This window comes from Pelodiscus sinensis, chromosome 3, assembly GCF_049634645.1.
Source record: "Pelodiscus sinensis isolate JC-2024 chromosome 3, ASM4963464v1, whole genome shotgun sequence".
NCBI lineage: Eukaryota > Metazoa > Chordata > Testudines > Trionychidae > Pelodiscus > Pelodiscus sinensis.
Genome location: NC_134713.1, coordinates 91,409,032 through 91,432,027, shown reverse-complemented (window position 1 = coordinate 91,432,027; position 22,996 = coordinate 91,409,032). Strand labels below are relative to the sequence as shown.

General features: G+C 40.4%; 1 protein-coding gene across 7 annotated transcripts in view; it reads left to right on the top strand.

Moving 5' to 3' along the window:
- The window catches only part of PTPRK (protein tyrosine phosphatase receptor type K), a 584,676-nt gene that overhangs the window by 118,760 nt on the left and 442,920 nt on the right, over positions 1 to 22,996 (top strand). For all 7 annotated transcript variants that reach the window (XM_075924132.1, XM_075924131.1, XM_075924134.1 and 4 more), the window contains exon 2: positions 360 to 482. In XM_075924132.1, coding sequence (XP_075780247.1) covers positions 360 to 482 — 123 coding nt within the window. The remainder of the gene's footprint in view (positions 1 to 359; positions 483 to 22,996) is intronic.

Sequence of the window (22,996 nt, the reverse complement as noted above, 5' to 3'; positions counted from 1 at the left end):
GCCAGCTGGGAGGGCAGCATCAGGGGGTCCAGAAGTGATCACCCCTGGTCAGGCAAAATCTTTCATCCGGGACTGGTCAGGTACAATCTGTAGTTCAAGATGTGATTTCCTGCTCCAATAGGAAGAGTTGTTGGAGGGATTTGGCTGTAGAAGCAGAGAAAATTTAAAGAGAAGAACGTTGGTGGATGGGATGCTTGTTATTTTTAGCGCTGCAGATAAATAGCTTGTGAACAATGTCACAGGCCAGGTGGGTTCTGTGGAAGATGGGCCTAGAAGAAACACCCCTATTAGATTTTTGAAAGGGTTTTTGTTTTTGTGGAATTTGTAACTAATAGAACATTTGACTTTCTTTCTTTCAGGAGGATGCACTTTTGATGATGGCCTGGGGCCCTGTGATTACCATCAAGACCTATATGATGACTTTGATTGGGTGCATGTCAGTGCTCAAGAGCCTCACTATTTGCCACCTGAGATGCCTCAAGGTGAGAGCCATTGTGGTGATGGTACAAAAGGAAAGGATTCGTGGCTTATGTTTCTTGGTGGTTTCGAGAATTTTTAAGTTTTCTTACTGAGGTTACAGCCCTTGAACTTCCCTTAGAATTAGATAATACACAAGCCTGTTTTAGGAAAAAAATAGGTAAATATTCTAAATGTTGGTTGTGATTTTTGGCTAGGTCTTCTGAGCATTACGTAGCCAGAACTCATGGAAGCACTTGGCAAATATTCCTTCAAATGTTAACAAATCTGTTTGTTCAGTCTTCCTCCTAAATACACACAAGAATCTAACCAGCTTCTGCTAACTCTGCTCTGTTTAAAATAAACATAACAATTTTTTTTCCATTTTAAATGACATCTGATATATTTAGACTGAACCATTAGATAATATTCAGAGGACAGAAAAAGATGCTGGCAGAAAACTGACTGCTCATCTGGGGATAATCAGAAAGGTGAATTATGGAAATATTTCCATTGTTAATTACTATTGAGGACAGGTAATGAATAACTGAAGAGGTACAGCCTTGATGACCTTGCATGCTCACCTTTGATGAACAGCTTAATCGGTGCTTCCCAGACAGGATGATATGCAAAGAAAATGAAAGCCTTTGAAATTCAACTATATTTTCCAATTAATAGGACATTAAGTAATTAATCATGCAGAAGAGGAGAAAAGGTCATGGCCACTCTATTTGTAGGTAATATAACTTCAATTTAGGCATGTGGGGAAGAGGAGGAGCCTTGCCATTTACAAGCAATACTATCCTTTTACCATTTCTTGCCCTTCATTTATTGCTTGTTGTGTGTTAATAGTTGCTATAGATTGAGTAATTTTTACTCTCATAACTTGTAGCTAGCTAGACGCTTGCTGTTTCACTCCAGGACTTTGGAGTTATACATTGCCACATTTTAGTATGTTAAATGTTTAAAAATCTAGATAATTTTTGGGAATTAATACCAAGTTTCAAATGCTGACTCTTCAATAATGTTACTTTGTAATCTGATCAGAAGGCATTAAAGTAAGTTTAAGTGATTTTGATTTTTAAAAGACCTATACAACACCAGAACCTCGTACACTCACTATTTCGGGTATGAAATGCCTAGAACACCAGGGGTGCGTCTAGACTGGCAAGATTTTGCACAAAAGCAGCCGCTTTTGCGCAAAAACTTGCCAGCTGTCTACACTGTCCGCTTGAATTTGCGCAGGAGCACTGACGTTCTAATGTAAGAATTCAGTGCTTCTTGCGCAAATACTTGATGCTCCCGCTCAGGGATAAGCCCTCTTGTGCAAGAATACTTGCGCAAGAGGGCCTGTGTAGACAGGCACCTTAATTTTTTGCGCAAGAAAGCCCGATGGCTAAAATGGCCATTGGAGCTTTCTTGCGCAAAAGCGTGTCTAGATTGGCACGGATGCTTTTGCGCAAAAGCACTTTTTGCGCAAAAGCATCCGTGCCAATCTAAACGCTCTTTTGCGGAAATACTTTTAACGGAAAAACTTTTCTGTTAAAAGTATTTCCGCAAAATCATGCCAGTCTAGACGCAGCCCAGGATTAGGGTTTTACTATGCAGAGGGACTTCTCATGATATTCTTAAGGCTTTTATAATGAAACTATTTCTAAACACGCCATATTATCAGATTGTCATGCATGCATTGTTTTACATCTTTATGGAATGTTTTAAGTGTTACATCTTTTTTTTTAAGACACGAACTGAAAGTACCTAAAATATATAATAGCAGACTGTTCATAAATATTAATTGAGACTAATGTGACTTAACAACTTGCTTTCACCAATATGTCACCAGTTCACTTTGGCTCAGGTTTCTAGAGAATAGATGGATGCCTTTTTGACTCATGTAAAATAAGTTGGATATTTATTCCAGTAATGTTTTAATGAATAGATGCTGCCCCTCAAAACAAGAAAATGTAACTAGGTTAGGAGGGATTGAGGGGTTAGTTACTCAATTAAGATAGAAAGACTATAGAGTCAGAATTAAAGTGAAGTAGATACTCCTAAATGAAGTACAGGAGAAATGGCAAGAGAGGAAATGAGTTCAAGTTCACATGATGGTTCCCAGACAATGGAGCTGTACTCGAGAGTCTCACTGCATCTGGTTGTCATGGTGCTCAGATTGTAAGCACTAGTAGTACAAAAAAACAGCCACTGAGTTCGAAGGGTTTTTTATTTTCTCTCATCCTGTTGTCTCTGACCATCAGTGGGAATAAGTGGTAAAGATGAGCAAATAGGTCACCAAACTGAAAAACCAGTTAGCAGAAAAACCTGGAAAAACAAATTGTTTTGGATTTTTTTTCTCACTGAAAATTTCAGGTTGTGGGTAGAAAAAAACGTGGATGCAATTTGGATAGAAGAGCAGCTAGTAGCACTCTAGCTTCCCATGGCGCTCACTTCCAGCAGCCATCCAGCTAGGGAAAGATAAAATAAAGAGGCAACAGAAAGAGAGGGTGCAATTGAAGTTAAACTTCTGCTCCTTATTTTTGCAAATCCTCACTTTTCTATTGCTCTTCATGTGCCAGGGATCTCTTTTAAGGGTAATAACCAGCTCGCTACTCTGTATGGCAAGGGGGTTGGATGCAAGAAAGCTGAACATGGGGTATGCGTCACCAGATCTGCTGCACACTGAGGTGCAAGGCTAGGGGCAGAGAATGCATTGATGCTCCGGTCTTCTCAAGCAGCCCAACTCATTTAGGGTATAATAAAGCTATAACCAACTATTGGCTGAAGTCCTCTTCATGGAGCTGCTTTGTGGGTTTGGGGGAAGAGTGCTTCATTTTTCACATCTTCACAAATTTCCACTGCCCAATGCCTGATCTGGGCTACATTAGAGGGTGCTTGATTAAGGCTTTGCCACCTAGCTATTTGAAAAAAAGGGTATTACACATGCCCAGTGTGCAGTTTTAAATCCCCCTTTTTCAAAATTAAGCATTTTTTTGAAACTAAGCAAAGAACAAAATATTCTGAGGATTATTTGAAGGCCAAATCTCAACTTTCAAACTTCTGCTGTTTAAGATGGTTGAGGTAATGTAAAAGCGACGAGGAGTCCTGTGGCACCTTATAGACTAATTTCAGTTAGTCTATAAGGTGCCACAGGACTCCTCGTCACTTTTGCAGATTCAGACTAACACGGCTACCCCTCTGATACTTGAGGTAATGTATGTGGATAGCTGGTAGCAGTTTTTTGTTTTTCTCTCCCATAATTTGAATAGCTGAAGAAACTTTAATCAAACTTTACAAAAAGCTCTCATTGGACTGAAATCAAGCATGGAAAATTTCAGACCCACAGGCAAGTGTTTTGGAATGTTGTGAGCATGTGACAACTAATAATGGAAAGTGTTTTGCAACTTTAACTATGGTATTTGCCTACTGTCGCACCAGATATGATAAACTCTTTTGAATGAGTAATGCAGCTTCAGGTGTATTTTTCTAAATCAATATAGTCTGCACTTTTCAAATTAGGATCAAAGGGAAAAGTCTGTTATTTCTGTTAGGGGAAAACCATATTATGTGGAATATAAAACGTTTTATTAAATGTAAAAAGGAATAATTACAGGAGGTAGTCTCCTGCAGTTTTAAATATTAAAACTCGTAAATTGTTGGAGCTACAGTTTTCATAAAGAATCTGAATTTTATCATTAATGTCAATGGAAACATTATCTAATATGGCCAACATCCCACTTATACCTTTCTACTTGCATTCTGTATCCTTATGTAGGATAAAAATTATTTGAATATCGCATCTATAACTGTATAGTTGAGCAAGAAGGCTGGTAATTGGTGAAAATATATGCATAAATACAATTTAATTGTGTTACAGTCAAATGTGGGTTGTTGCTATGTTTGTCCAGAACAATATACTTAAGTAGGCTGGGCAACATTCGAGTAATCAGAATTACTCCTTGCAAGATGTAATGGGGTTAGTGATATGCAGTGTAATAGGTCTCCATTGAAGATTTTGCACAGCTCAAACTGTGGGTGGGCTAATTTCGACAGAAAAGTATTGAGAAAGTAAACATTTTTCAGTGTTGCTGGATTTTTCTGCGTTTTTGTGTACTGTTTCTCTTTACTTGCATAAGTGCAGCTGCATGGAGTTGTATTGAAAATGAGGTTGGAATAATGAGAGAATTTTATGAAATGTGGGGAGGGAGAGTTGGTAAACTGACTTGTACTCATTTAAATAGGGAAAGAAAGATGGGGTTCTATATAGCTCCTCTTTCCCTTTGAGTTACCTACATGTCTTTTTATACCCATTAAAACAAATATTTTCTACTTGTCTATCTAAGTGAAGTCTTGGGAAAATATCATCATCAGCTGTATAATTAAAGTATACATTAGAAACATTAAGGGCCATGAGTGAGAAGATGAAATCAGATTTCTGGATGTAGAATACTCCCCTAGCCACTCTTGTGGGACAGTTTGATATACCTTGTGTTCATTAGGTCGTCTTTTTTTGTGTAATGCTTTATGAACAATACTGCTCTTTTAATAATATTATTGGGGACATATTCCATAGTTAGTTGGGGACAGTGGTGCTTTTCTGTCCATTTTGTGTTATCTATTGGTGCATTTACCCTTCATCAAAAGAAGATAGTTCATTTACACATTTGTGTTGCCCATTAAGAGCAGAAGCACTGTGCGGCAATGTCGGGTCATTGAGTGAGAGCCTCTAATGGACTGCTGAAGGCGAACTGCTTAATGATGGCTGGTTTTTAATGTAAGGGCCATTTCCCCTCTGGGTACAAATGCAATCGGAAGAATGTCTAAATTGTAGTGGACAGGAATGGCATGGGTAAGATGAGCATCTTCTAGAGCTTGGTCCTTCAGAATTGGTTCTAACGTTGTAGAACTAGTTTTTAAGAAAGGCGGAGGAAAAAAGAATTAACGTTAATGTCAAAGTCCTGAAAAAAGTATATTTTTGAAAGAAAAAAGAAGTGAAATAATAGAAGGGATTTCAATAATAGAAGGGATTTCATGGACTGTTCTGGCAACTCTTTGCATGTCCTTAAAATGAATATCTGATCCAGAGAAACAACACTTTCTGACTTTGAAGTAGGAATAAGAGATCCTCCGGAAAAGGGCTTTATTCCGGAGGATCGCGCCAGTCTAGATGCTTTTTTCCGGTTTTTCCCCAAGCCGGAAAAAAAGTGGCGGCCATGTTTATTTAAATCCCCTGCGGATTTCCCTATTCTGAAGTTGGAAATTAACATGCCTATTCCAGAGAAGGGGCCAATATAGACATAGCCCTAGTGTCTACTTGTTGTTTGTGTTCCTCCTACTCCCATCAGCGCTTTCCTCCATCCTCTCACCTACACATGCCCACCACCAACTACAGGCAAGCTCCTTTTATAACCAGTCTCAGCTGATTTCCCTAATTAACCCCAAGTGCCAGTTGGCCTCTGCAGGCCTGGTCAATTAGTCCCAGGTGTTCAACTGCCCGTGATTGCCTAAGCTGATTCTAGACCCAGCCCCTCCCTGTTACCCTGGGAACAGAGATCTCCTCAGACTGAGGCTTATATACCTGCCTTCAACTACTTTTTTGTAACTTTCAGATCTGATCCTATCACAATTTCTTTCTTCTTTGCGTGGTTGCTCATATCCATTCAAATTAGTTGTGAGTGTTTGCCACATGAAGCAGTGCCAAATGATTTTCCCTCAGCAGTATGCATAGGGGACTGGCTCCAGCACTCCCAGGGAGTGGTGCACACATGCTGCGCTATATAGGGTGCTGCTGGGCCCTTCCCTCTCCTGTTCCTTCTTGTCACCAGTGATGGTGCTTGGAACCATTGCTTCAGTTACCGCTGCTGTTAATTCCCTCCTATTCGGTTGTAGACAGTGCTTAGCTGTTGGAACTTTGTATATAGTCCCCTGCCTGGACTCTGTCATGGGACAGGGCATGTCCCAGTCCCCTGGGTTTAAACCATGTGCTAACTGCTGCAGGTCTATGCCAGTTAGTGACCCACATGGCAACTGTCTTTGTTGTCTGGATGACTCCTACATCAGTGACAAGTGCTGCATCTGTAGGTCCTTTCCATCTAGGACCATAACAGACAGAGTTATAAGACTTAAGACACTGCTGTTAGAATCTGCTTTGGCTGCCCAAAAGTAGTGTTCAGATTCAGTACCAAGTACTAGTGCCTCGGTGCGGAGCGCTCCCCAGGTGCTATTGGCTAGCCGGCACTCACTGTCATCAGTGGTTCCGGTGAACAGGGCCATGATAACGTGTAAGGACAAACCCAAAGAAGCAATGGACAAGGCACTACTCCAGATGAAATTGCCCTTCTTGTTCCCTGCTGCCTTTTCCAGGCATCCAGATCCCCTCATTTCAGGCAGCTCAGGCAAGGAACAGTGACTTATTCTGCAGTCCTCTGCAAAGAGGTGTTAGGGCTTTGGAACTTCATCCTTCACAATATTTCTTTGGAGGTTCGTCTCTCACACACACATAGCTGTCGGGGTCACAAATGCGCTTGTAGACTGCCTGAGCAGGCAGTTCTCTTGTCACCACGAGTGGGCTTTTCACCTGAAGGTAGCTTCAGCACTCTTCTGAGAGTAGGGGGTCTCCTTGAGTGGATTTATTCACAATCAAACAGAAAATGAAGTGCTGCAAGTTTTGCTCCAGACTGGGCCTGGAAGAAGGTTCCCTCGTGAACGCCTTTCTTGGACGGAAGGCCGCATGTATGTGTTCTTCCCATTTCCCATGATCAGCAATGTCCTCGAGGAGTTCAGACAGGATGCAGCATGAGTACTTCTCATTGTGTCAGCACTAGTATGGCACTCTCATGAACCTCTTAGTGAAGCAGCTTCTGGCCCACACAGATCTTCTGTCGCAGGACCGCGGCCATCTACTGCACATGTAACCCCACCATCTCATGGCATGGCTGCTCCATGGCTAGACCCACAGGAACAGGTTTGCTTGTTGGACGTGACAAAGGGGCCTCCTGGAAAGCAGGAAACCCTGCACTAGTTCTATTTATATGGTGAAATGGACCCTTTTTCTTGGTCAGGGCTGCAGAGTGGGGAATTAACTCTATAGAGGCCTCTCTGCAGACCATTCTGGACTGCCTCCTTTTGAAACGCACGGGTCTGGCCACCTGGCTTCAATCTCGGCCTTCCATCCACCTGTTCAGGGCCATTCTGTATTTCTCCACAGTTAGACAGTCAGATTCTTAAAAGGCCTTGAGAGGCTTTTCCCACATGCCCCTGCCCTTCTCCCCCAACGGGGAAATTGATTTAGTTCTGTATAAGATGATGGGGCTACCCTTTAAGTCGCTGGCCTCCTGTCCTTTCACTTCTTTTGGCCAAGGTGGCCCTTTTAGTGGCAATTACATCTGCCAGGAGGGTGTCTGAAATCTGTGCCTTATCATCAGAACCCCCTTATATGGTCGTCTTCAAGGTTAAGGTGCAGCTTAGATCTCATCTGGCCTTTCTTTTCAAGGTTGTACTTGCCTTCCACATGGGCTCTCCACTAGAGTCTAAGTCGTCTTGGCTGCCTTCCTAGCCTATGTCCTGATTATGGACATCTGCAAAGCTGCAACGTTGTCTTCAGTTCACACGTTCACAACCTGTTACACAATCACGCAGCAGGCCAGAGAGGGTGCAGGATTTGGCGGAGCTGTACTAAATTCTGCATATCCTTAAACTCCTACCCACTTCCATGGGTACTGCTTGGAATCACCTTAGTTGAATGGACATGAGCAGTTTCTTGAAGAAGAAAAGACGATTACCTGTTTCCTTATCTGGTGTTCTTAGAGATGTGTTGCTCATCCATTCAACGTCCCTCCTTCCTTCCTGTCTGTTAGATGTTTCCAGGAAGGAGGAGCTAGAGACGGAGAGGTCCATCAGTGCCCTATAAAGCAAAGCATGTGTATGCCACTCCAGGATCCCCTAGAGATACCGCTGAGAGAAAATCTTCCGGCATGGGTGCATGTGGCAATCACACCCACTTAAGTCGAATGGACATGAGCAACACATCTCGAAGAAGATCAGATAAGGAAATAGGTAATTGTGTTTTTCCTTGTGACAAACCTTGCAGAAATTAGTTAGGACTTTGCACTATCACCCTAAATTTAAAAAACAACAACAATGCTTCACCCTGCCCAGTGTTGTCTTTCAGCTGTACACTTGTGCTGCCCAGCTGATTGAGAGAGTGCCCACAGCTACGGTTTATCTTTCTGCTGGTGGTGCACGGTCACATGTTTCTCAGTGCACATAAAAACATTATTTTGTCCATGGATGGAAAAAAATCCTCACATGAATGTAAAAGATTAAAGGAAACATTTACCCTGCTCCTCCCAACCCAAAATATACATTGCTGGTTCTGGTGCAGATCATTCAATAATTCCGTGGTTAAAAGCTACAGCATGAGTTGTAAAAGTTAAAGATATTAACTGTCAAAAAGAGGAAAGGTTGTTTGACACAGATGTCTAAATTTCTTTAATGTTCCACATGAATAATGCTTTGGTATTCAAATTGAACAAAATTCATCCTGGATTGGGGGCAGAGGGGCAGATACATGCCACTTTCTGCATTGGGGTGCATAGAGGGTGGGCCACCAGTGTACCAGCTGCATTAGCTCAGAATCAGTCTGTCTTCACTGGCCCAGAACAGGCCCGCAGGAAGGTTATTGGTGGAAATACTGGGACAGAAGGGCTACACGATCCATATTTACATGGCTCTAGCAGACCTAACATAGTTTGCAAGTAGCATAAAAAGGCTGTGGTTAAGATGCAGCCACAGGTGAGGAGGAGTTTAAAATTTAATCTAAAGATTTAATTTCTAGTCTCTCCTTTTACTTTGAATAAAGTGCAGTTTTGTGGGGATTTATATAGGCAAAAATTATTTTCAGCTGGCTGTGAATAAGACCAAGTTGTGTGGATGTGTGTAAGGGTGAAAAGAAATGACTAACTTGCTGCTCTGAAAAGTAGAAAAATATCCACCAAGAAATAGAAGTTCTATAGAGAAAATTGAGCATTTTGCAGCTTTTGAAGAGGGGAGAGAATGCCAACAGCGTCATGAAATATGAAGCCCTTCCTTTAAAGACATTGATGGAGAAAAGATGTGCCAACATGCTCTCTCTCTACTGCAGGAGAACAGGATTTAAATGGAACACTCTAAAACTTGCCAGACAACTGAGCAATTGAGTACTGTATTCTTGCTGTCATTGTGCTACTAATGGTTTGAATTGGCCATCTAGGGGGGGTAGGAGATCAGAGAAACTTTGTGAGAGTTTATCTGCTGATCCATTTAGTTGAGAGACTCTCTTCCTATGGCATATCTTAAATCTAGACATTTCATTGTATGAAACTTGCCTGGGTGTATTAAAAAAGAACCAAACCCAACAAGTTTATGTACTGGAGGGATAAGAATTTTTGATGTCCGTTTTGTTAATCGTGTATTGAAAGGGAGTATGCTTTTTGTTAACTGGTGAATTTTTGGTTTCTCTAGCACTTTCCGCCTCTCTACCTATCCAAAAAACATCCCAAAACAAAACGGTGTACACACACACTATGTAAATATGCATATTTATATTGAAGTGTAGAGAGTACGCAGTATGTATGCTGATCGTATTGATATACAGTAGCCTTGCTGGGTTAGGGGAATATCCTGTGAGCAGTGGTCCTTTCTGAAGTGGAAAGGTGCCATGCTGCATTCATTCCTTGTTAACTTCAGAGAGCTTGATCAGGAAATATGCTTTGTTGACCTTCTAAAATGACAGGCATTTTTATGTTCTAACAGAATGATTAATGATGGTCAGTTCTTTCTATTATTTGGAAGTGGTTTGTTTAATATTGAACTGCCTTGTTAACACCGGAAATGAATGTGTATTAAATAAAAGTCTAGGCCCTACTATACTTATTCACCTATTATCAGGTTGGCTTAGTACAGCTCGTTCATAGACTTACTATCCCAGTCTTTTGAAATAAGCAGAACCCAGTTTATTACTTGATGTTGCAGATGTGCAGTAGGATTGTGAAAGCACCACAGTTTCTATACTGAGTTTTAATGTGCTTGAGAATAATGAAGTGGACAGGTGTTAGAGAAAGGCTTGTAGATAATGTAGAGGGAAATGTAGAGGGAAATTAAATGTATTGTTGAGTATGTGCTGTTTAGGAAAGACAGAAATAAGGGTAAAGGTGGTGGAGTTGCATTGTATATCAAAGATGAGGTAGATTGTAAAGAAATAAAAAGTGATGGAATGGAGAAGACAGAGTCCATGTGGGCAAAAATCACATTGGGGAAGAAAACTATCAGATCCTCCCCTGGGATAGTGCTTGGGGTGTGTTATGGACCACCACGATCCAATTTGGATATGGATAGAGACCACTTTAATGTTTTTAATGAAGTAAATACTCATGGAAACTGTGTAATCATGGGAGATTTCAACTTTCCAGATATAGACTGGAGAACAAGTGCTAGTAATAGTAATAGGGCTCAGATTTTCCTAGATGTGATAGCTGATGAATTCCTTCATCAAGTAGTTGCTGAACCAACAAGGGGGGATGCTATTTTAGATTTGGTTTTGGTGAGTAGCAAGGACCTCATAGATGAAATGGTTGTAGGAGACAACTTTGGCTCGAGTGATCATGAGCTAATTCAGTTTAAATTAAATGGAAGGATAAACAAAAATAAATCTGAGACTAGGGTTTTTGATTTCAAAAGTGCTAACTTTAGTAAATTAAGGAAATTCGTTAGGGAAGTTGATTGGACTAAAGAAATTATGGATCTTAAAGTGGAGGAGGTCTGGAATGATTTTAAGTTAAAGTTGCAGAAGCTGTCAGAAGCCTGTATCCCTAGAAAAGGGAAAAAATTTATAGGCAGGTGTGTTAGACCAAGCTGGATGAGCAAGCATCTCAGAGAGGTGATTAAGAAAAAGCAGAAAGCATATAAGGAGTGGAAAATGGGAGGGATCAATAAAGAAAGCTACCTTATTGAGGTTAGAGCATGTAGGGATAAAGTGAGAGAGGCTAAAAGTCAGGTAGAGTTGGACCTTGCAAAGGGAATTAAAACCAATAGTAAAAGGTTTTATAGCCATATAAATAGGAAAAAAACAAAAAAAGAAGTAGGACCACTAATTACTAAGGATGGAGTGGAGGTTAAGGATAATCTAGGAATGGCCCAATATTTGAACAAATACTTTGCTTCAGTCTTTAATGAGGCTGATGAAGATCTTAGGGATAATGGTAAGTTAACAAATGGGACTGAGGATAAGGAGGTAGATATTACCATATCCGAAGTGAAAGCCAAACTTGAACAGCTTAATGGGAGTAAATCGGGGGGCCCAGATAGTCTTCATCCAAGAATATTAAAGGAACTGGCACATGAACTTGCAAGTCCATTAGCAAAATTTTTTAATAAATCTCTAAACTCAGGGGTTGTACCATTTGACTGGAGAATTGCTAATATAGTTCCGATTTTCAAGAAAGGGAAAAAAAGCGACCTGGGTAACTATAGGCCTGTTAGTTTGACAACTGTAGTATGTAAGATCCTGGAAAAATTTTTGAAGGAGAAAGTAGTTAGAGACATTGAGGCTAATGGCAATTGGGACAAATTACAACATGGCTTTACAAAAGGTAGATCGTGCCAAACCAACCTGATCTCCTTTTTTGAGAAAGTAACAGATTTTTTAGATAAAGGAAATGCAGTGGATCTAATCTACCTCGACTTTAGTAAGGCATTTGATACAGTACCACATGGGGAATTATTGGTTAAATTGGAAAAGATAGGGATTAATATGAAAGTTGAGAGGTGGATAAGCAACTGGTTAAAGGGGAGACTACAGCGGGTCATACTGAAAGGTGAACTGTCAGGTTGGAGGAAGGTTACTAGCGGAGATCCTCAGGGATCAGTTTTGGGGCCAATTTTACTTAATCTTTTTATTGCTGATCTTGGCACCAAAAGTGGAAGTGTCCTAATAAAATTTGCAGATGACACACAGTTGGGAGCTATTGCCAATTCAGAAAAGGATCGGGATATCATACAGGAAGATCTGGATGATCTTGTAAATTGGAGTGATAGCAATAGGATGAAATTTAATAGTGAGAAGTGTAAGGTTATGCATTTAGGGATTAATAACAAGAATTTTAGTTATAAGCTGGGGACACATCAGTTGGAAGTAACGGAGGAGGAGAAGGACCTCGGAGTCCTGGTTGATTATAGAATGACTATGAGCCGCCATTGTGACATGGCCGTGAAAAAGGCTAATACGATCTTGGGATGTATTAGGCGAGGTATTTCCAGTAGGGATAAGGAGGTGTTAGTGCCATTATACAAGGCATTGGTGAGACCCCATTTGGAATACTGTGTGCAGTTCTGGTCTTCCATGTTTAAGAAGGATGAATTCAAACTGGAACAGGTACAAAGAAGGGCCACTAGGATGATCCGAGGAATGGAAAACCTGTCTTATGAAAAGAGACTCAAGGAGCTTGGCTTGTTTACTTTAACCAAAAGAAGGCCGAGGGGGGACATGATTGCACTTTTTAAATATATTAGAGGGATAAATACCAGGGAGGGAGAGGAATTATTTAAGTTTAATACCAATGTGGACACAAGAACAAATGGATATAAGCTGGCTATTAGGAAGTTTAGACTTGAGATTAGACGAAGGTTTCTAACCATTAGAGGAGTGAAGTTCTGGAACTGCCTTCCAAGGGAAGTAGTGGGGGCAAAAGATCTATCTGGTTTCAAGATTAAACTAGATGGGTTTATGAAGGGGATGGTTTGATGAGATAACATGATCTTGGTAACTAATTGACCATTCATTATCAGTGGGAAATAGGTCAATGGAGGGATGATAGGAGTTACTATAGAGAACTTTCTGGGTGTCTGGCTGATGAGTCTTGCCCACATGCTCAGGGTTTAGCTGATCGCCATATTTAGGGTCGGGAAGGAATTTTCCTCCAGGGTAGATTGGCAGAGGCCCTGGAGGTTTTTCGCCTTCCTCTGTAGCATGGGGTACAGATCACAGCTAGAGGATTCTCTGCATCTTGGGGTCTTCAGAGTATTTGAAGGCTTCAATATCTGAGATATAGGTGAGAGGATTATTCTAGGAGGGGTGGGTGAGATTTTGTGGCCTGCACTGTGCAGGGGGTCAGACTAGATGATCATAATGGTCCCTTCTGACCTTAAAGTCTATGAGTCTATGAAATAAAAGTCTAGGCCCTACTATACTTATTCACCTATTATCAGGTTGGCTTAGTACAGCTCGTTCATAGACTTACTATCCCAGTCTTTTGAAATAAGCAGAACCTAGTTTATTACTTGATGTTGCAGATGTGCAGTAGGATTCTAAAAGCACCACAGTTTCTATGCTGAGTTTTAATGTGCTTGAGAATAATGAAGTGGACAGGTGTTAGAGAAAGGCTTGTAGATAATGTAGAGGGAAATAAAATGTATTGTTGAGGGCGGAGTTTGAATAAACCTGATTTTTCTTGAAATGTGGATATTGGAGTAGTAAATGCCCTGAAGGTAGTAATGTCTTGGTAATAGAAACAAGCATGTCTCCAAATAGAATAATCTACTTGCTGTTTTCACATCCAGTGAAACAACCAGATTATCCTTTCTCTCTAGAAAGTTATAAGAAATAAAGCTAGCAGAAACTATTAAAAGTGCTTGGATATTAGCAAAATTGCTGGCTCACTGTACTTTACACTCCTAGCCAACTGCCGAGAGAACTCAAACCTTCATGATTACAGAATGAAAGCTTGACTGCTTGTTCTGGGGTTTTTGAAAGGTCATGGATATCTTTTAGTTGAATAGTACCTTTGTGGTTGAGAATGTATTGCCAAGAAACTGATTTGATCTTGAAACATTATTTTCCCCCTCATGTGCATGCACAGACATTGCAAAGGCATTGATTAAATCTTAAATCTGTGGGCTGGGAATTGGCTAAGATCCCATTTAAACAAAGTAACAATGGAACCTGTGCAAAATGCAACTTTAAGTAGGTAATCTCAGAAACGATACCACCTCCCCTTCTTCAGGTATCTCCAGTTCTGCTCCATGTTTTAATAGATCTCGCCTGTGTTTTCAATTTCTTGGGTGGTGGTTTAAGGTAGTGCTTTAAAAATCAACTTCTTGCGGGTAAAGTGTTTCAGTCCAGCAGGGTTAAAAATAACCAGTCCTAGTCAGTTTTCACTGTTGCATCTCAGACTCCTGATGACAGCATTAAAATTACTGACTCCGATTCAGTTTGCCACTGCTTGGGAATAGTTGTGTGCGTCAGGATATGCAGTCATTGGAGTATCTCATTTGGGAACAATCTAGAGAGTAGAGTAGTAGAATATGAGCCTTTGTGAGGTAGAAGGGACGTGAGTGCTTTTCCCTTAGAGTAGTCAGGGCCTCAAGTTTTATCAAACACCCACTTGCCAAAGTCTGTTGTCAGACTAGAATCCCCAGGCAAGACAGAGAGAGAGAGAGCCTCAGGGTGGTATCTCAGTGCTTTCCCAGCAGGCTGGAAATAGAGGCTTATAGACCCATAGCCTTTCACCATTTTGTATTCAGCTTTGGCTAGTATGTTTTGTTGTCCTGACTCCTATGTGGAAAAGTTAGACAAGAGAAGTACAGTATGAGAGTTGAGTTTGGGGAAGAAAAGTGGACGGAAATTTAGGGGAAACACTTTGAAGACAAGTTGCACCAAGATTTCACACCGGAATAGAGTGGGGGTGAAACTAGCAATGCAAAGGAGCTATAACAAATATTAGAGATGTACATTTATATTTTCAGAAATGTATTAATTGTGATATCGCCAATCAACATTCTATTGAAATGAACTATGCAAATAGGAGTTGAAGATATTGAAGTTACAAAGCTCCTCCTTGTTTGGGGAACTTGGTTACCTGAGAGTGTCTCCCCTCATTGTGCTGGATTATCATGTCTGTAACTGGAGGAGATATAGAGCAGGTTGTTCTCTCATTTTGGAGCCTGCTTCGGAGGCAGATTTGTTAAGCTACCTGACACGTAGCCAGCCCTATCTCTTCCCACCCCCCCAGTCGAGGCTTTGGGTCTATTATCCTTGTAATAGACTGCTGTTGTCTTTCAGTTACATTAGCACTATATAAACTCCCACTGAAGATGGATGTATTCTGTATAACATGTTGGGTTGTGATCATATTGCAGTAATGTCCTGGGCTCTCAAAGAATATCTGGGTCCCACTGATTACACACAGCAAAATCCAAAGAGCCAGCAACCTATTTGAAGATGAGGGATGTTAAATTGCAGGTAATTGACCAATCGAATAGTTGATGCATTTTGCATTGACTATTTGACTAGTCGATAGGGCACCTCCACCTTTGAAGTATAGAAACAGCCCTAGGGCTGTTGCTACACCTTAAAGGTGAAAATGCCATGTGGAACCCAGGGTCAGCTGGGGACTTCCTGCTGACCCCGGGCTCTGTGCAGCGCTGGCACTTTGAAATGCTGTGGAGCCTGGCATGAGGCTCCTCCCAGCATTTCAAAGCAGCAGCACTGCATGGAGCCCGCAATCAGCTGGGATTCTCCAGCTGATCCCGGGTTCTGTGGGGTGCTGCCTTTATGAAACACCACCATGGAAGCCTGGTATTAGGTTCTTCCTGGCGATTCAAAGCGGCAGCCCCCGGGGAGTGAGGGTCTGGCCCCAGGCTCCACACGGTGCTACTGCTTTGAAGTACCCCCTTCTCCCCCCCCCCCCCAGCCTTTTTCTGATAAAGGGGGCAGGGAGCGACTAGCTTGTTAACTAGCTTGTTGACGCTTACTGGCTAGTCCACTAGCGCTTCACATCCCTATTGAAGATTACATTCAAAATAAGTGAGAGCAACAAACCAGATGATGGATGGGTAGAAGGAAAGAGTTTCAACACCCTTATAAAGAGGTAAATTCTGTTGAATTTTTAAAATCAAGAATCCCATTCAAGTCAACAAAATCAAGGGGCAAAGAGAGGAAACACTAAAATTAATACTGTGTCTGTCTTATATAATATATAATATCTGAAGTGTTACTGTCTACTTAAATATTGACTACTTTCAAGCTTTTCCATTTTTACTGTGCAGCATCAAATTTATATTCCTTTGTTATGGTTTTGCTGCTTGGGGGAGCTGATGAAGCATCTACTGAATTTTTTTTAATAGTAAATATACCATAAACACCGTGATTAAACATTTAGAAATGAAGTAACTTTTTCTTTCATTAACTGTGGGCTGATGAAGCAAGTGTATTTGGAGACCATTCAGATTTTCAATTTGTGTACTGTTAACCATTAGTGGTATAGAGATCTGTTAAAATTGCTGTTAAGCTAACTGTGTCTGCAGTGGAGTATTGTCTTAGCAGCAACATTTATTTAATTCTCATTTCCCTTGCCCTCTGAATTTTTCATTCCCCTTTCTCACCCTTGTACTCACAGATCATGTGGAAAATGACCTCTTAAAAGCTGAGGTCGATGTGAACACCAGTAAGTAGGTAGGCTGTAAAACTGCCTGCCACTGCTTGGGGTTTTATTTGCTTAGCAGTAGGGTGATGTCATTGTGAGCCAAAGAGTCAGCATGTTTATGTTGCAAGAGAGTTGTAACTCAATTTGTAAAACCAACTTAGTGTTATCTCTTGGTCTTGAAGGGATCATAAGAATGGATATGCCTGCTGCCATCTCTGGTGCAGCAGATCCCATAACCTTGTCCCTTGTAGCTTAGCAGAGTGACTTTTTCCTCCTTGCTTGTAGAGCAAGTTAGCAGGCATTGTTCTGAACTAAGTGAGGAAGGCGAGCCAGTGGAAAAGGTCCAATGGTACTGTTGTAGTTCAGTATGAAACTCTTAATTATTAAGTATGTTGTTTCTGTACAGACGTAATGCGCATCTGAACTGTTTATGGTAAGAGTGCATTTATTTAGGGAACATGACAGTTTTCCTGTCACTTGTACAGATAGCGATTGTTACTGGTTTAAGAGTGATGATCTAGCATAGCTGTTGTAAATGGGAATAGTTAATGCTACAGATTTGTATCTGAGAGAAAAACTCTTGGGTATTGTTTATGTTTCAATCACAGGTAAGGAGTGCTGTTAATATTAAAATGAAATGTAGATTTTTTTTTGCACTATAAAGATGTAAATTTTAATTTTCATCCTGTTGACCTGTTCCCTTCTGGACTCCCCTCTACTCCTAATGCTAGGAACTAGTTTTGTAGGCCTCATAGATTACATATTTTACTGTATTTATTCACACAAAACCCCTTTGTTTCTATTTTTCAGCATGCTGCTGTTCCTTGACAGGCTAAGTGATTTGCTTAACGTCACACAGAAAATACTTGGCGGAGCAGGGATTTGAACCCAGCTCTTTTAGTCCTAAAATAGAGCGTCTCAATTATGGATCATGTTACTTCTTTAGAAAGGTTCCATAAAACCCAGATTGCTGTATGTAAAAATGAAGGGGTAAACATAGAGAAAATGGGCTAAAGAAGCAATTCCCCAAGTCAAGGGAATGAGATTGGATAACATCCATGTTCAAGGCACTGACTATAGAACTGTTTGTATTAGCCCAAAACAGAAAAATATTTATCAAGAACAAGAAGCATAGGGCTTAAATCTAGCCATAAGAAATGTTATGCATTTCCAGAGTTGATTACTTTCAAGAGCCATTGATAGATGAGCTATACTCACCCTAATTGGTCAAAGAGATTGTTTCTCCCAAATACTTCAGCTGTCAGTTTGAGGGATAAATATGTTTACCAGCAAATCTTCTACAACTGTGACTGATTTGCTATTCAGATCCAGTCTTTATAAGCACAGTAGACTGTGCCAAAGGAAATATTGGAAAGTTAAGGATATCCTGAAGAAGTGATTGCCCCTCCCAACCTCCACTATTATATTTGTGTGACGAATGAACCTAGGTATGCATGATACATAAAGAGAATGAGAAATCAATCAGTAGAACTCTCCACTCTCTAGTACCTTTCACAAGAGCATCAGTCAGCATGAATGAGTACTAGTTGCATCCACGTACCTGTCTAAAGCCTTGAATTAGATAATCGGATGCTGCAGGAACAAGCTTTCATGGTCAGCATCTCGTACTTTGTCAAGACAGCATTTCTAATTCCGATAACTTTCTTCAGGAGAGTGTTAGAGTTAATATAGAGTTAAGATACAGTGAGAAGATGGAAATGCTTCCATTCCAAGAACACAATTACATTTCCTGGAACTCAGAGATTAGCACCTGCTTCTATTCAGTCCCATTGTATACTAAGAAGAAATGAAGGTTTGAAATGAGTGTTTGAGGGACAATCAAAATATACATTGTAAGGGCAGAATAACTTAGGAAAGTCATAGTGCTGTTTGCCTTTCAGTGAAGTGATTCAGATGATTAATGGCTAGGTTAAGACAATAAGATCTAAGTAGTCAGATATATATCTCCCGTTGCTCTTCAAATAAAAAAATGCATAGTATCATTTTCTGCAGAGAGAGGTCTATCCAATGATGGAGAAAATGAAAACCAAACGCCAAGTCACCAAACGCCAAAGCTAAGCAACTGTTGGTCTGAGAGTCCATATATTTCCCAAATGTTGTAAACACATAGGATCTGATGGAGGCAGCATTTGTTATCAGGAACCCATAGTCCATGGTGAAGTGCAATTAAAATTAAGGGTATTAAGAATAAAAAGGACAGAAACAACTCCTAAAGTTTTGTCTTTCATGTACAAGAGGTACTTGAGAGAGAAAGTTAGTTTTTGTACTGATCAGAAGAAAGAATTTTTAAGGGTGCAGTATATGACAATTCGGTTCCACCATGGACTTGTGATTTAAAACCACAGTTCAGAAAAGTAGCGGATGGAATTAAGTTGAAGCCACTGACTAATCAGAGCATTAGAATGTAGAGTATTAATCAGTTGTTGCAGTATTGGGATTTTTACTGTTGTTTTTCTTAAGTCCTTCTGTTGAGCAGTTGAGAAGATGTTCAAGTTGCCTGCTATAAATTGGATTGAACTGTTTCCAAGTCCCTTAAGGGAGAATTACCTACCCATGCGCACACAAAAGCCAGGCGTATTTCAGAGAAAGTAAATCAAAAGTAAGGCTAAACTTTTCTGTAACATTCTTACCTTCTCCTAACTTGGTTACTTCTTATGAGAGAGGAATCAGCACAATAATAGTCCTGTAGCACCTTAGAGACTAACAAATATATGTATACAGTGTCAATGGGTAGTTTAACAAGCTGTCTAAAGCAACTATAGTAGTCTGGAATCTCATACATAAGTATTTAGGCCGTAAACAGCATCTATTTGTTTGCAGGATAACTTCGCTGTAAGTGTCAACTTTTTCAAGGCTTTTGGAGGTAGACAGAGAAACAGATATTGTCATATTAGTCTGATTTACCTGCTGCTCTTGCATAAGATATAAAATATATTTTGGTGAACAGATCATCTGGTTCAGAGTGGTTATATGCTTATCTTTCACATAGTGCCACAAGCATCAATTATAGTTTATGAAAGAAATGAATTAGAACTAGACTATATTAGCTACAAAATTGGTACGTTTTTCTGTGGTCAGATGATGAAGTACTAGCTATCATTTCGTTTGGATTGGATCAGTGTCTTTGCTTATTCTGTATATTGTGAGTACCACCAAAACAGATAATAAATGATATCCAAGTAGATAAGGCATCTTTTGAATCTTTGGTAAGTGCATCTGTATCCCACACACCTACTGAGATTCAGTATCACATGTAGTGGTACTTTGACAACTTACAGCAAGAGATAGGAACAAGGGAGCTCTACAGCCTAGGCCAGTGGTCTCCAACCTATTTACACCTAAGATCACTTTTTAAGTCGCAGAACAGGTGAAGATCTACTGCCCCGCCCCTTCCTTGAAGCCCCGCCCCCTCTATTCTCCTGTCCATCACTTGCTATCTTCAGCCCTTATACACTGTTAAACAGTTTTATTTTTAAATTATGCAATATATAAAATTAAAATCACATGTTTAGTTATGAAATAAATGGTCTGTTTTTTAATTCCTGCTATTTAAATGTCAAATGAAGCATTTACAATTACACATTTTGTTCTCGGCTATTTTGTAAATCTAAAATCAAGTATTGATAAATATATTTTTTTTTCTTCCAATAACAGTCTGTGTGACTCCTGTGACTGAACAGTATCTGCTAGTGTCTTGAAGTCTGGGTTGTAGTCTGAGATTGCTAGTTGTATACAGTCCATCAGATGGGCATCTATGATCCTGAGCTCAGCCTGGGAAGCTTGCTCCAGCACAGGGCTAAGCACAGGACAGCCGGGCTGGAGGGAAGAGAAGCGGCTGCCCGGCCAGCTGGCCATGGTGCTCAGCCAGGGTGCACCAAGCTCCACCTGGGCAGGCCAGAGGAGAAGCTGCCGATCAGCTGGAGCGCAGGGCAGCCTCTTTCAGCTGAAAGCCACAGTCAGCTGGCTGGGGTGTTTCATCCCTCCCGACCTCCCAGCTCCCACCATTCCTTGCAGCTACTCACCTGTGTTGTTGCTCGGTGAGTAGCTGCTCCTCAAATGAGGAAATCTAATGTAAATGTACTGCACAGGCATGCAGTTCAGAGAGGGCTCAAGAGCTACTCTTAGAGCCCCTTAGATCTACCGGTAGATCGCGATCTACTGGTTGGTGACCACGGGCCTAGGCTGATAGTCTGCTGACGTTTAGCTCAAAGGTAGAGGCTCCTACACAAAGTTCCTGAGGTCTCAGGTTCAAATCCGCCCATTAATGGTTACTCATCATACTGACTTCTGAAAAGACAACAGAAGAATCTTTCATGCTTTTTATTTTTTAGTCATATTAAACCTCACCGGATTGCTTTGATGCTTAAGTGACTTTTCCATTGAAAGAAACTCAGATGTATCTGACTGAAATGCAAGCATCTTTCATGTGCTTTGATAACTTTTCTTGACATGATCATTACTTAGAAGACTATCTTTTATTTAAACATTTGGTGTTTTGCCACTCATTTGCACCATGTCTTTGATCCTAAACTGAAATCTTAGTCCTTCATTATGCTTGCATTACTTTCATTTCCATAAAACTGTAATGTCACACATACAGAAGTATGACTTTGCTGCAATAATTAATAAGTGGAGATAATGATAAAGAGACAGTTTTTAACTTTGGCTAAATATAAGTAGTCAGATTGCTTGAGTCGGGGTTAACAAAAATATGTCGAGCATGTGAAACATTTCATCTGGTCTGTGGATGTCTCATGAATCTTCTGGCTTATCTATATGACACTGAAGTCTATACTGTGTGATTATGTATGTACAAGCTTATCAGTGTGTTTTGCTCTAAGTTCCTAATGCAGAGTATGCTAGCATGCACAGATGTAGTCCTCCAAATAAGTAGTTAAGAGTGTAACATAGTATTGGGCAACCTGCAGCCTGTGGCTGCATGCAGCCCATCGGTGATCTATTTGTGGCCTGGGAGACGTTTTGATTGCTGTAGCCCACATGCAGGGTTGTCATATTCTACTGGTTTCTGCCTGAATAGTTTTTTCCTACCAGTATTACTTAAGTGACACATGAGTAAAGCAAGGAGACATGAAGTGAGGGGTGTGCTGATTGCACCCAACTTTGACAGCAAGAGCCATGCACTCCCTATGCATCCAGTGAAAGCACTGCTATGGTTCAGTTGGCACACCCGCAAATTCTTGGTATTCAAACGCAGTTAACAAAACCACCGTATCTCTGGAGATCATCTTGGTTATATCAATCTTGCAGTCCACTGAGATGTAGGACCACTCAAATGGCCCATTCACTACTGCAGGTTGCCTATTGCTATTGTGACATATTGGTGCACTCTGTGCATCACTTCACCATAATCCAAACTCTGGGGTTATAGAGACACACCCAAAGATTCATGGGAAATTTGTAGGCCAAATGTGGCTCTCACCCAAGAGTCATGCCTGCTCTATGAAATGAGTTGTACACCCATGATTCATACAGCAATTAGAAAATAATTTTCCCAAACTCTATACAGCACTGTCTAATTGGGTATGTGGGTTTTTTCCCCCTCAAACTTTCCCTGAAGCCTTTGGTGGTAGTCACTGCTAAAGGAAGGATACTGAGATTAAGGGACAATGCCTGGATCTGATCTGGTAATGACTAAAATGCAAATATCCACAGCCATATTATAGAAAAAAGAATAAGAAAAGTAGTATACTAAACTGCTTTTTAAATTTGTTTTCTCCAAGCTTGTGTGATTTTAAATTAACTATAGATTAAAAAAAAAGAACAAAATGAAAAAACTACCTATGACTAGCAGCAAAGATCAGTAACTTGTTTTTGTTTTTAAATGTTCTTTTGGTTGTCAAAATCTTGTGGAACTCAGAGTTTTAATGTTTTGGACATGGAAAGCATAGAAATTAGTGCTCTGTGTTGAAGACTTCAGTAAAAGCTTTTTTTGAACCTATCCCTACAAAATTTGTCTAAGGATATCATAGAAATATTAAGGAAAAGGACAGACGATGGTTATTTTTATTTCTAGGGCTTCCCTTTATTCTTAGTCTTAATTGATTATC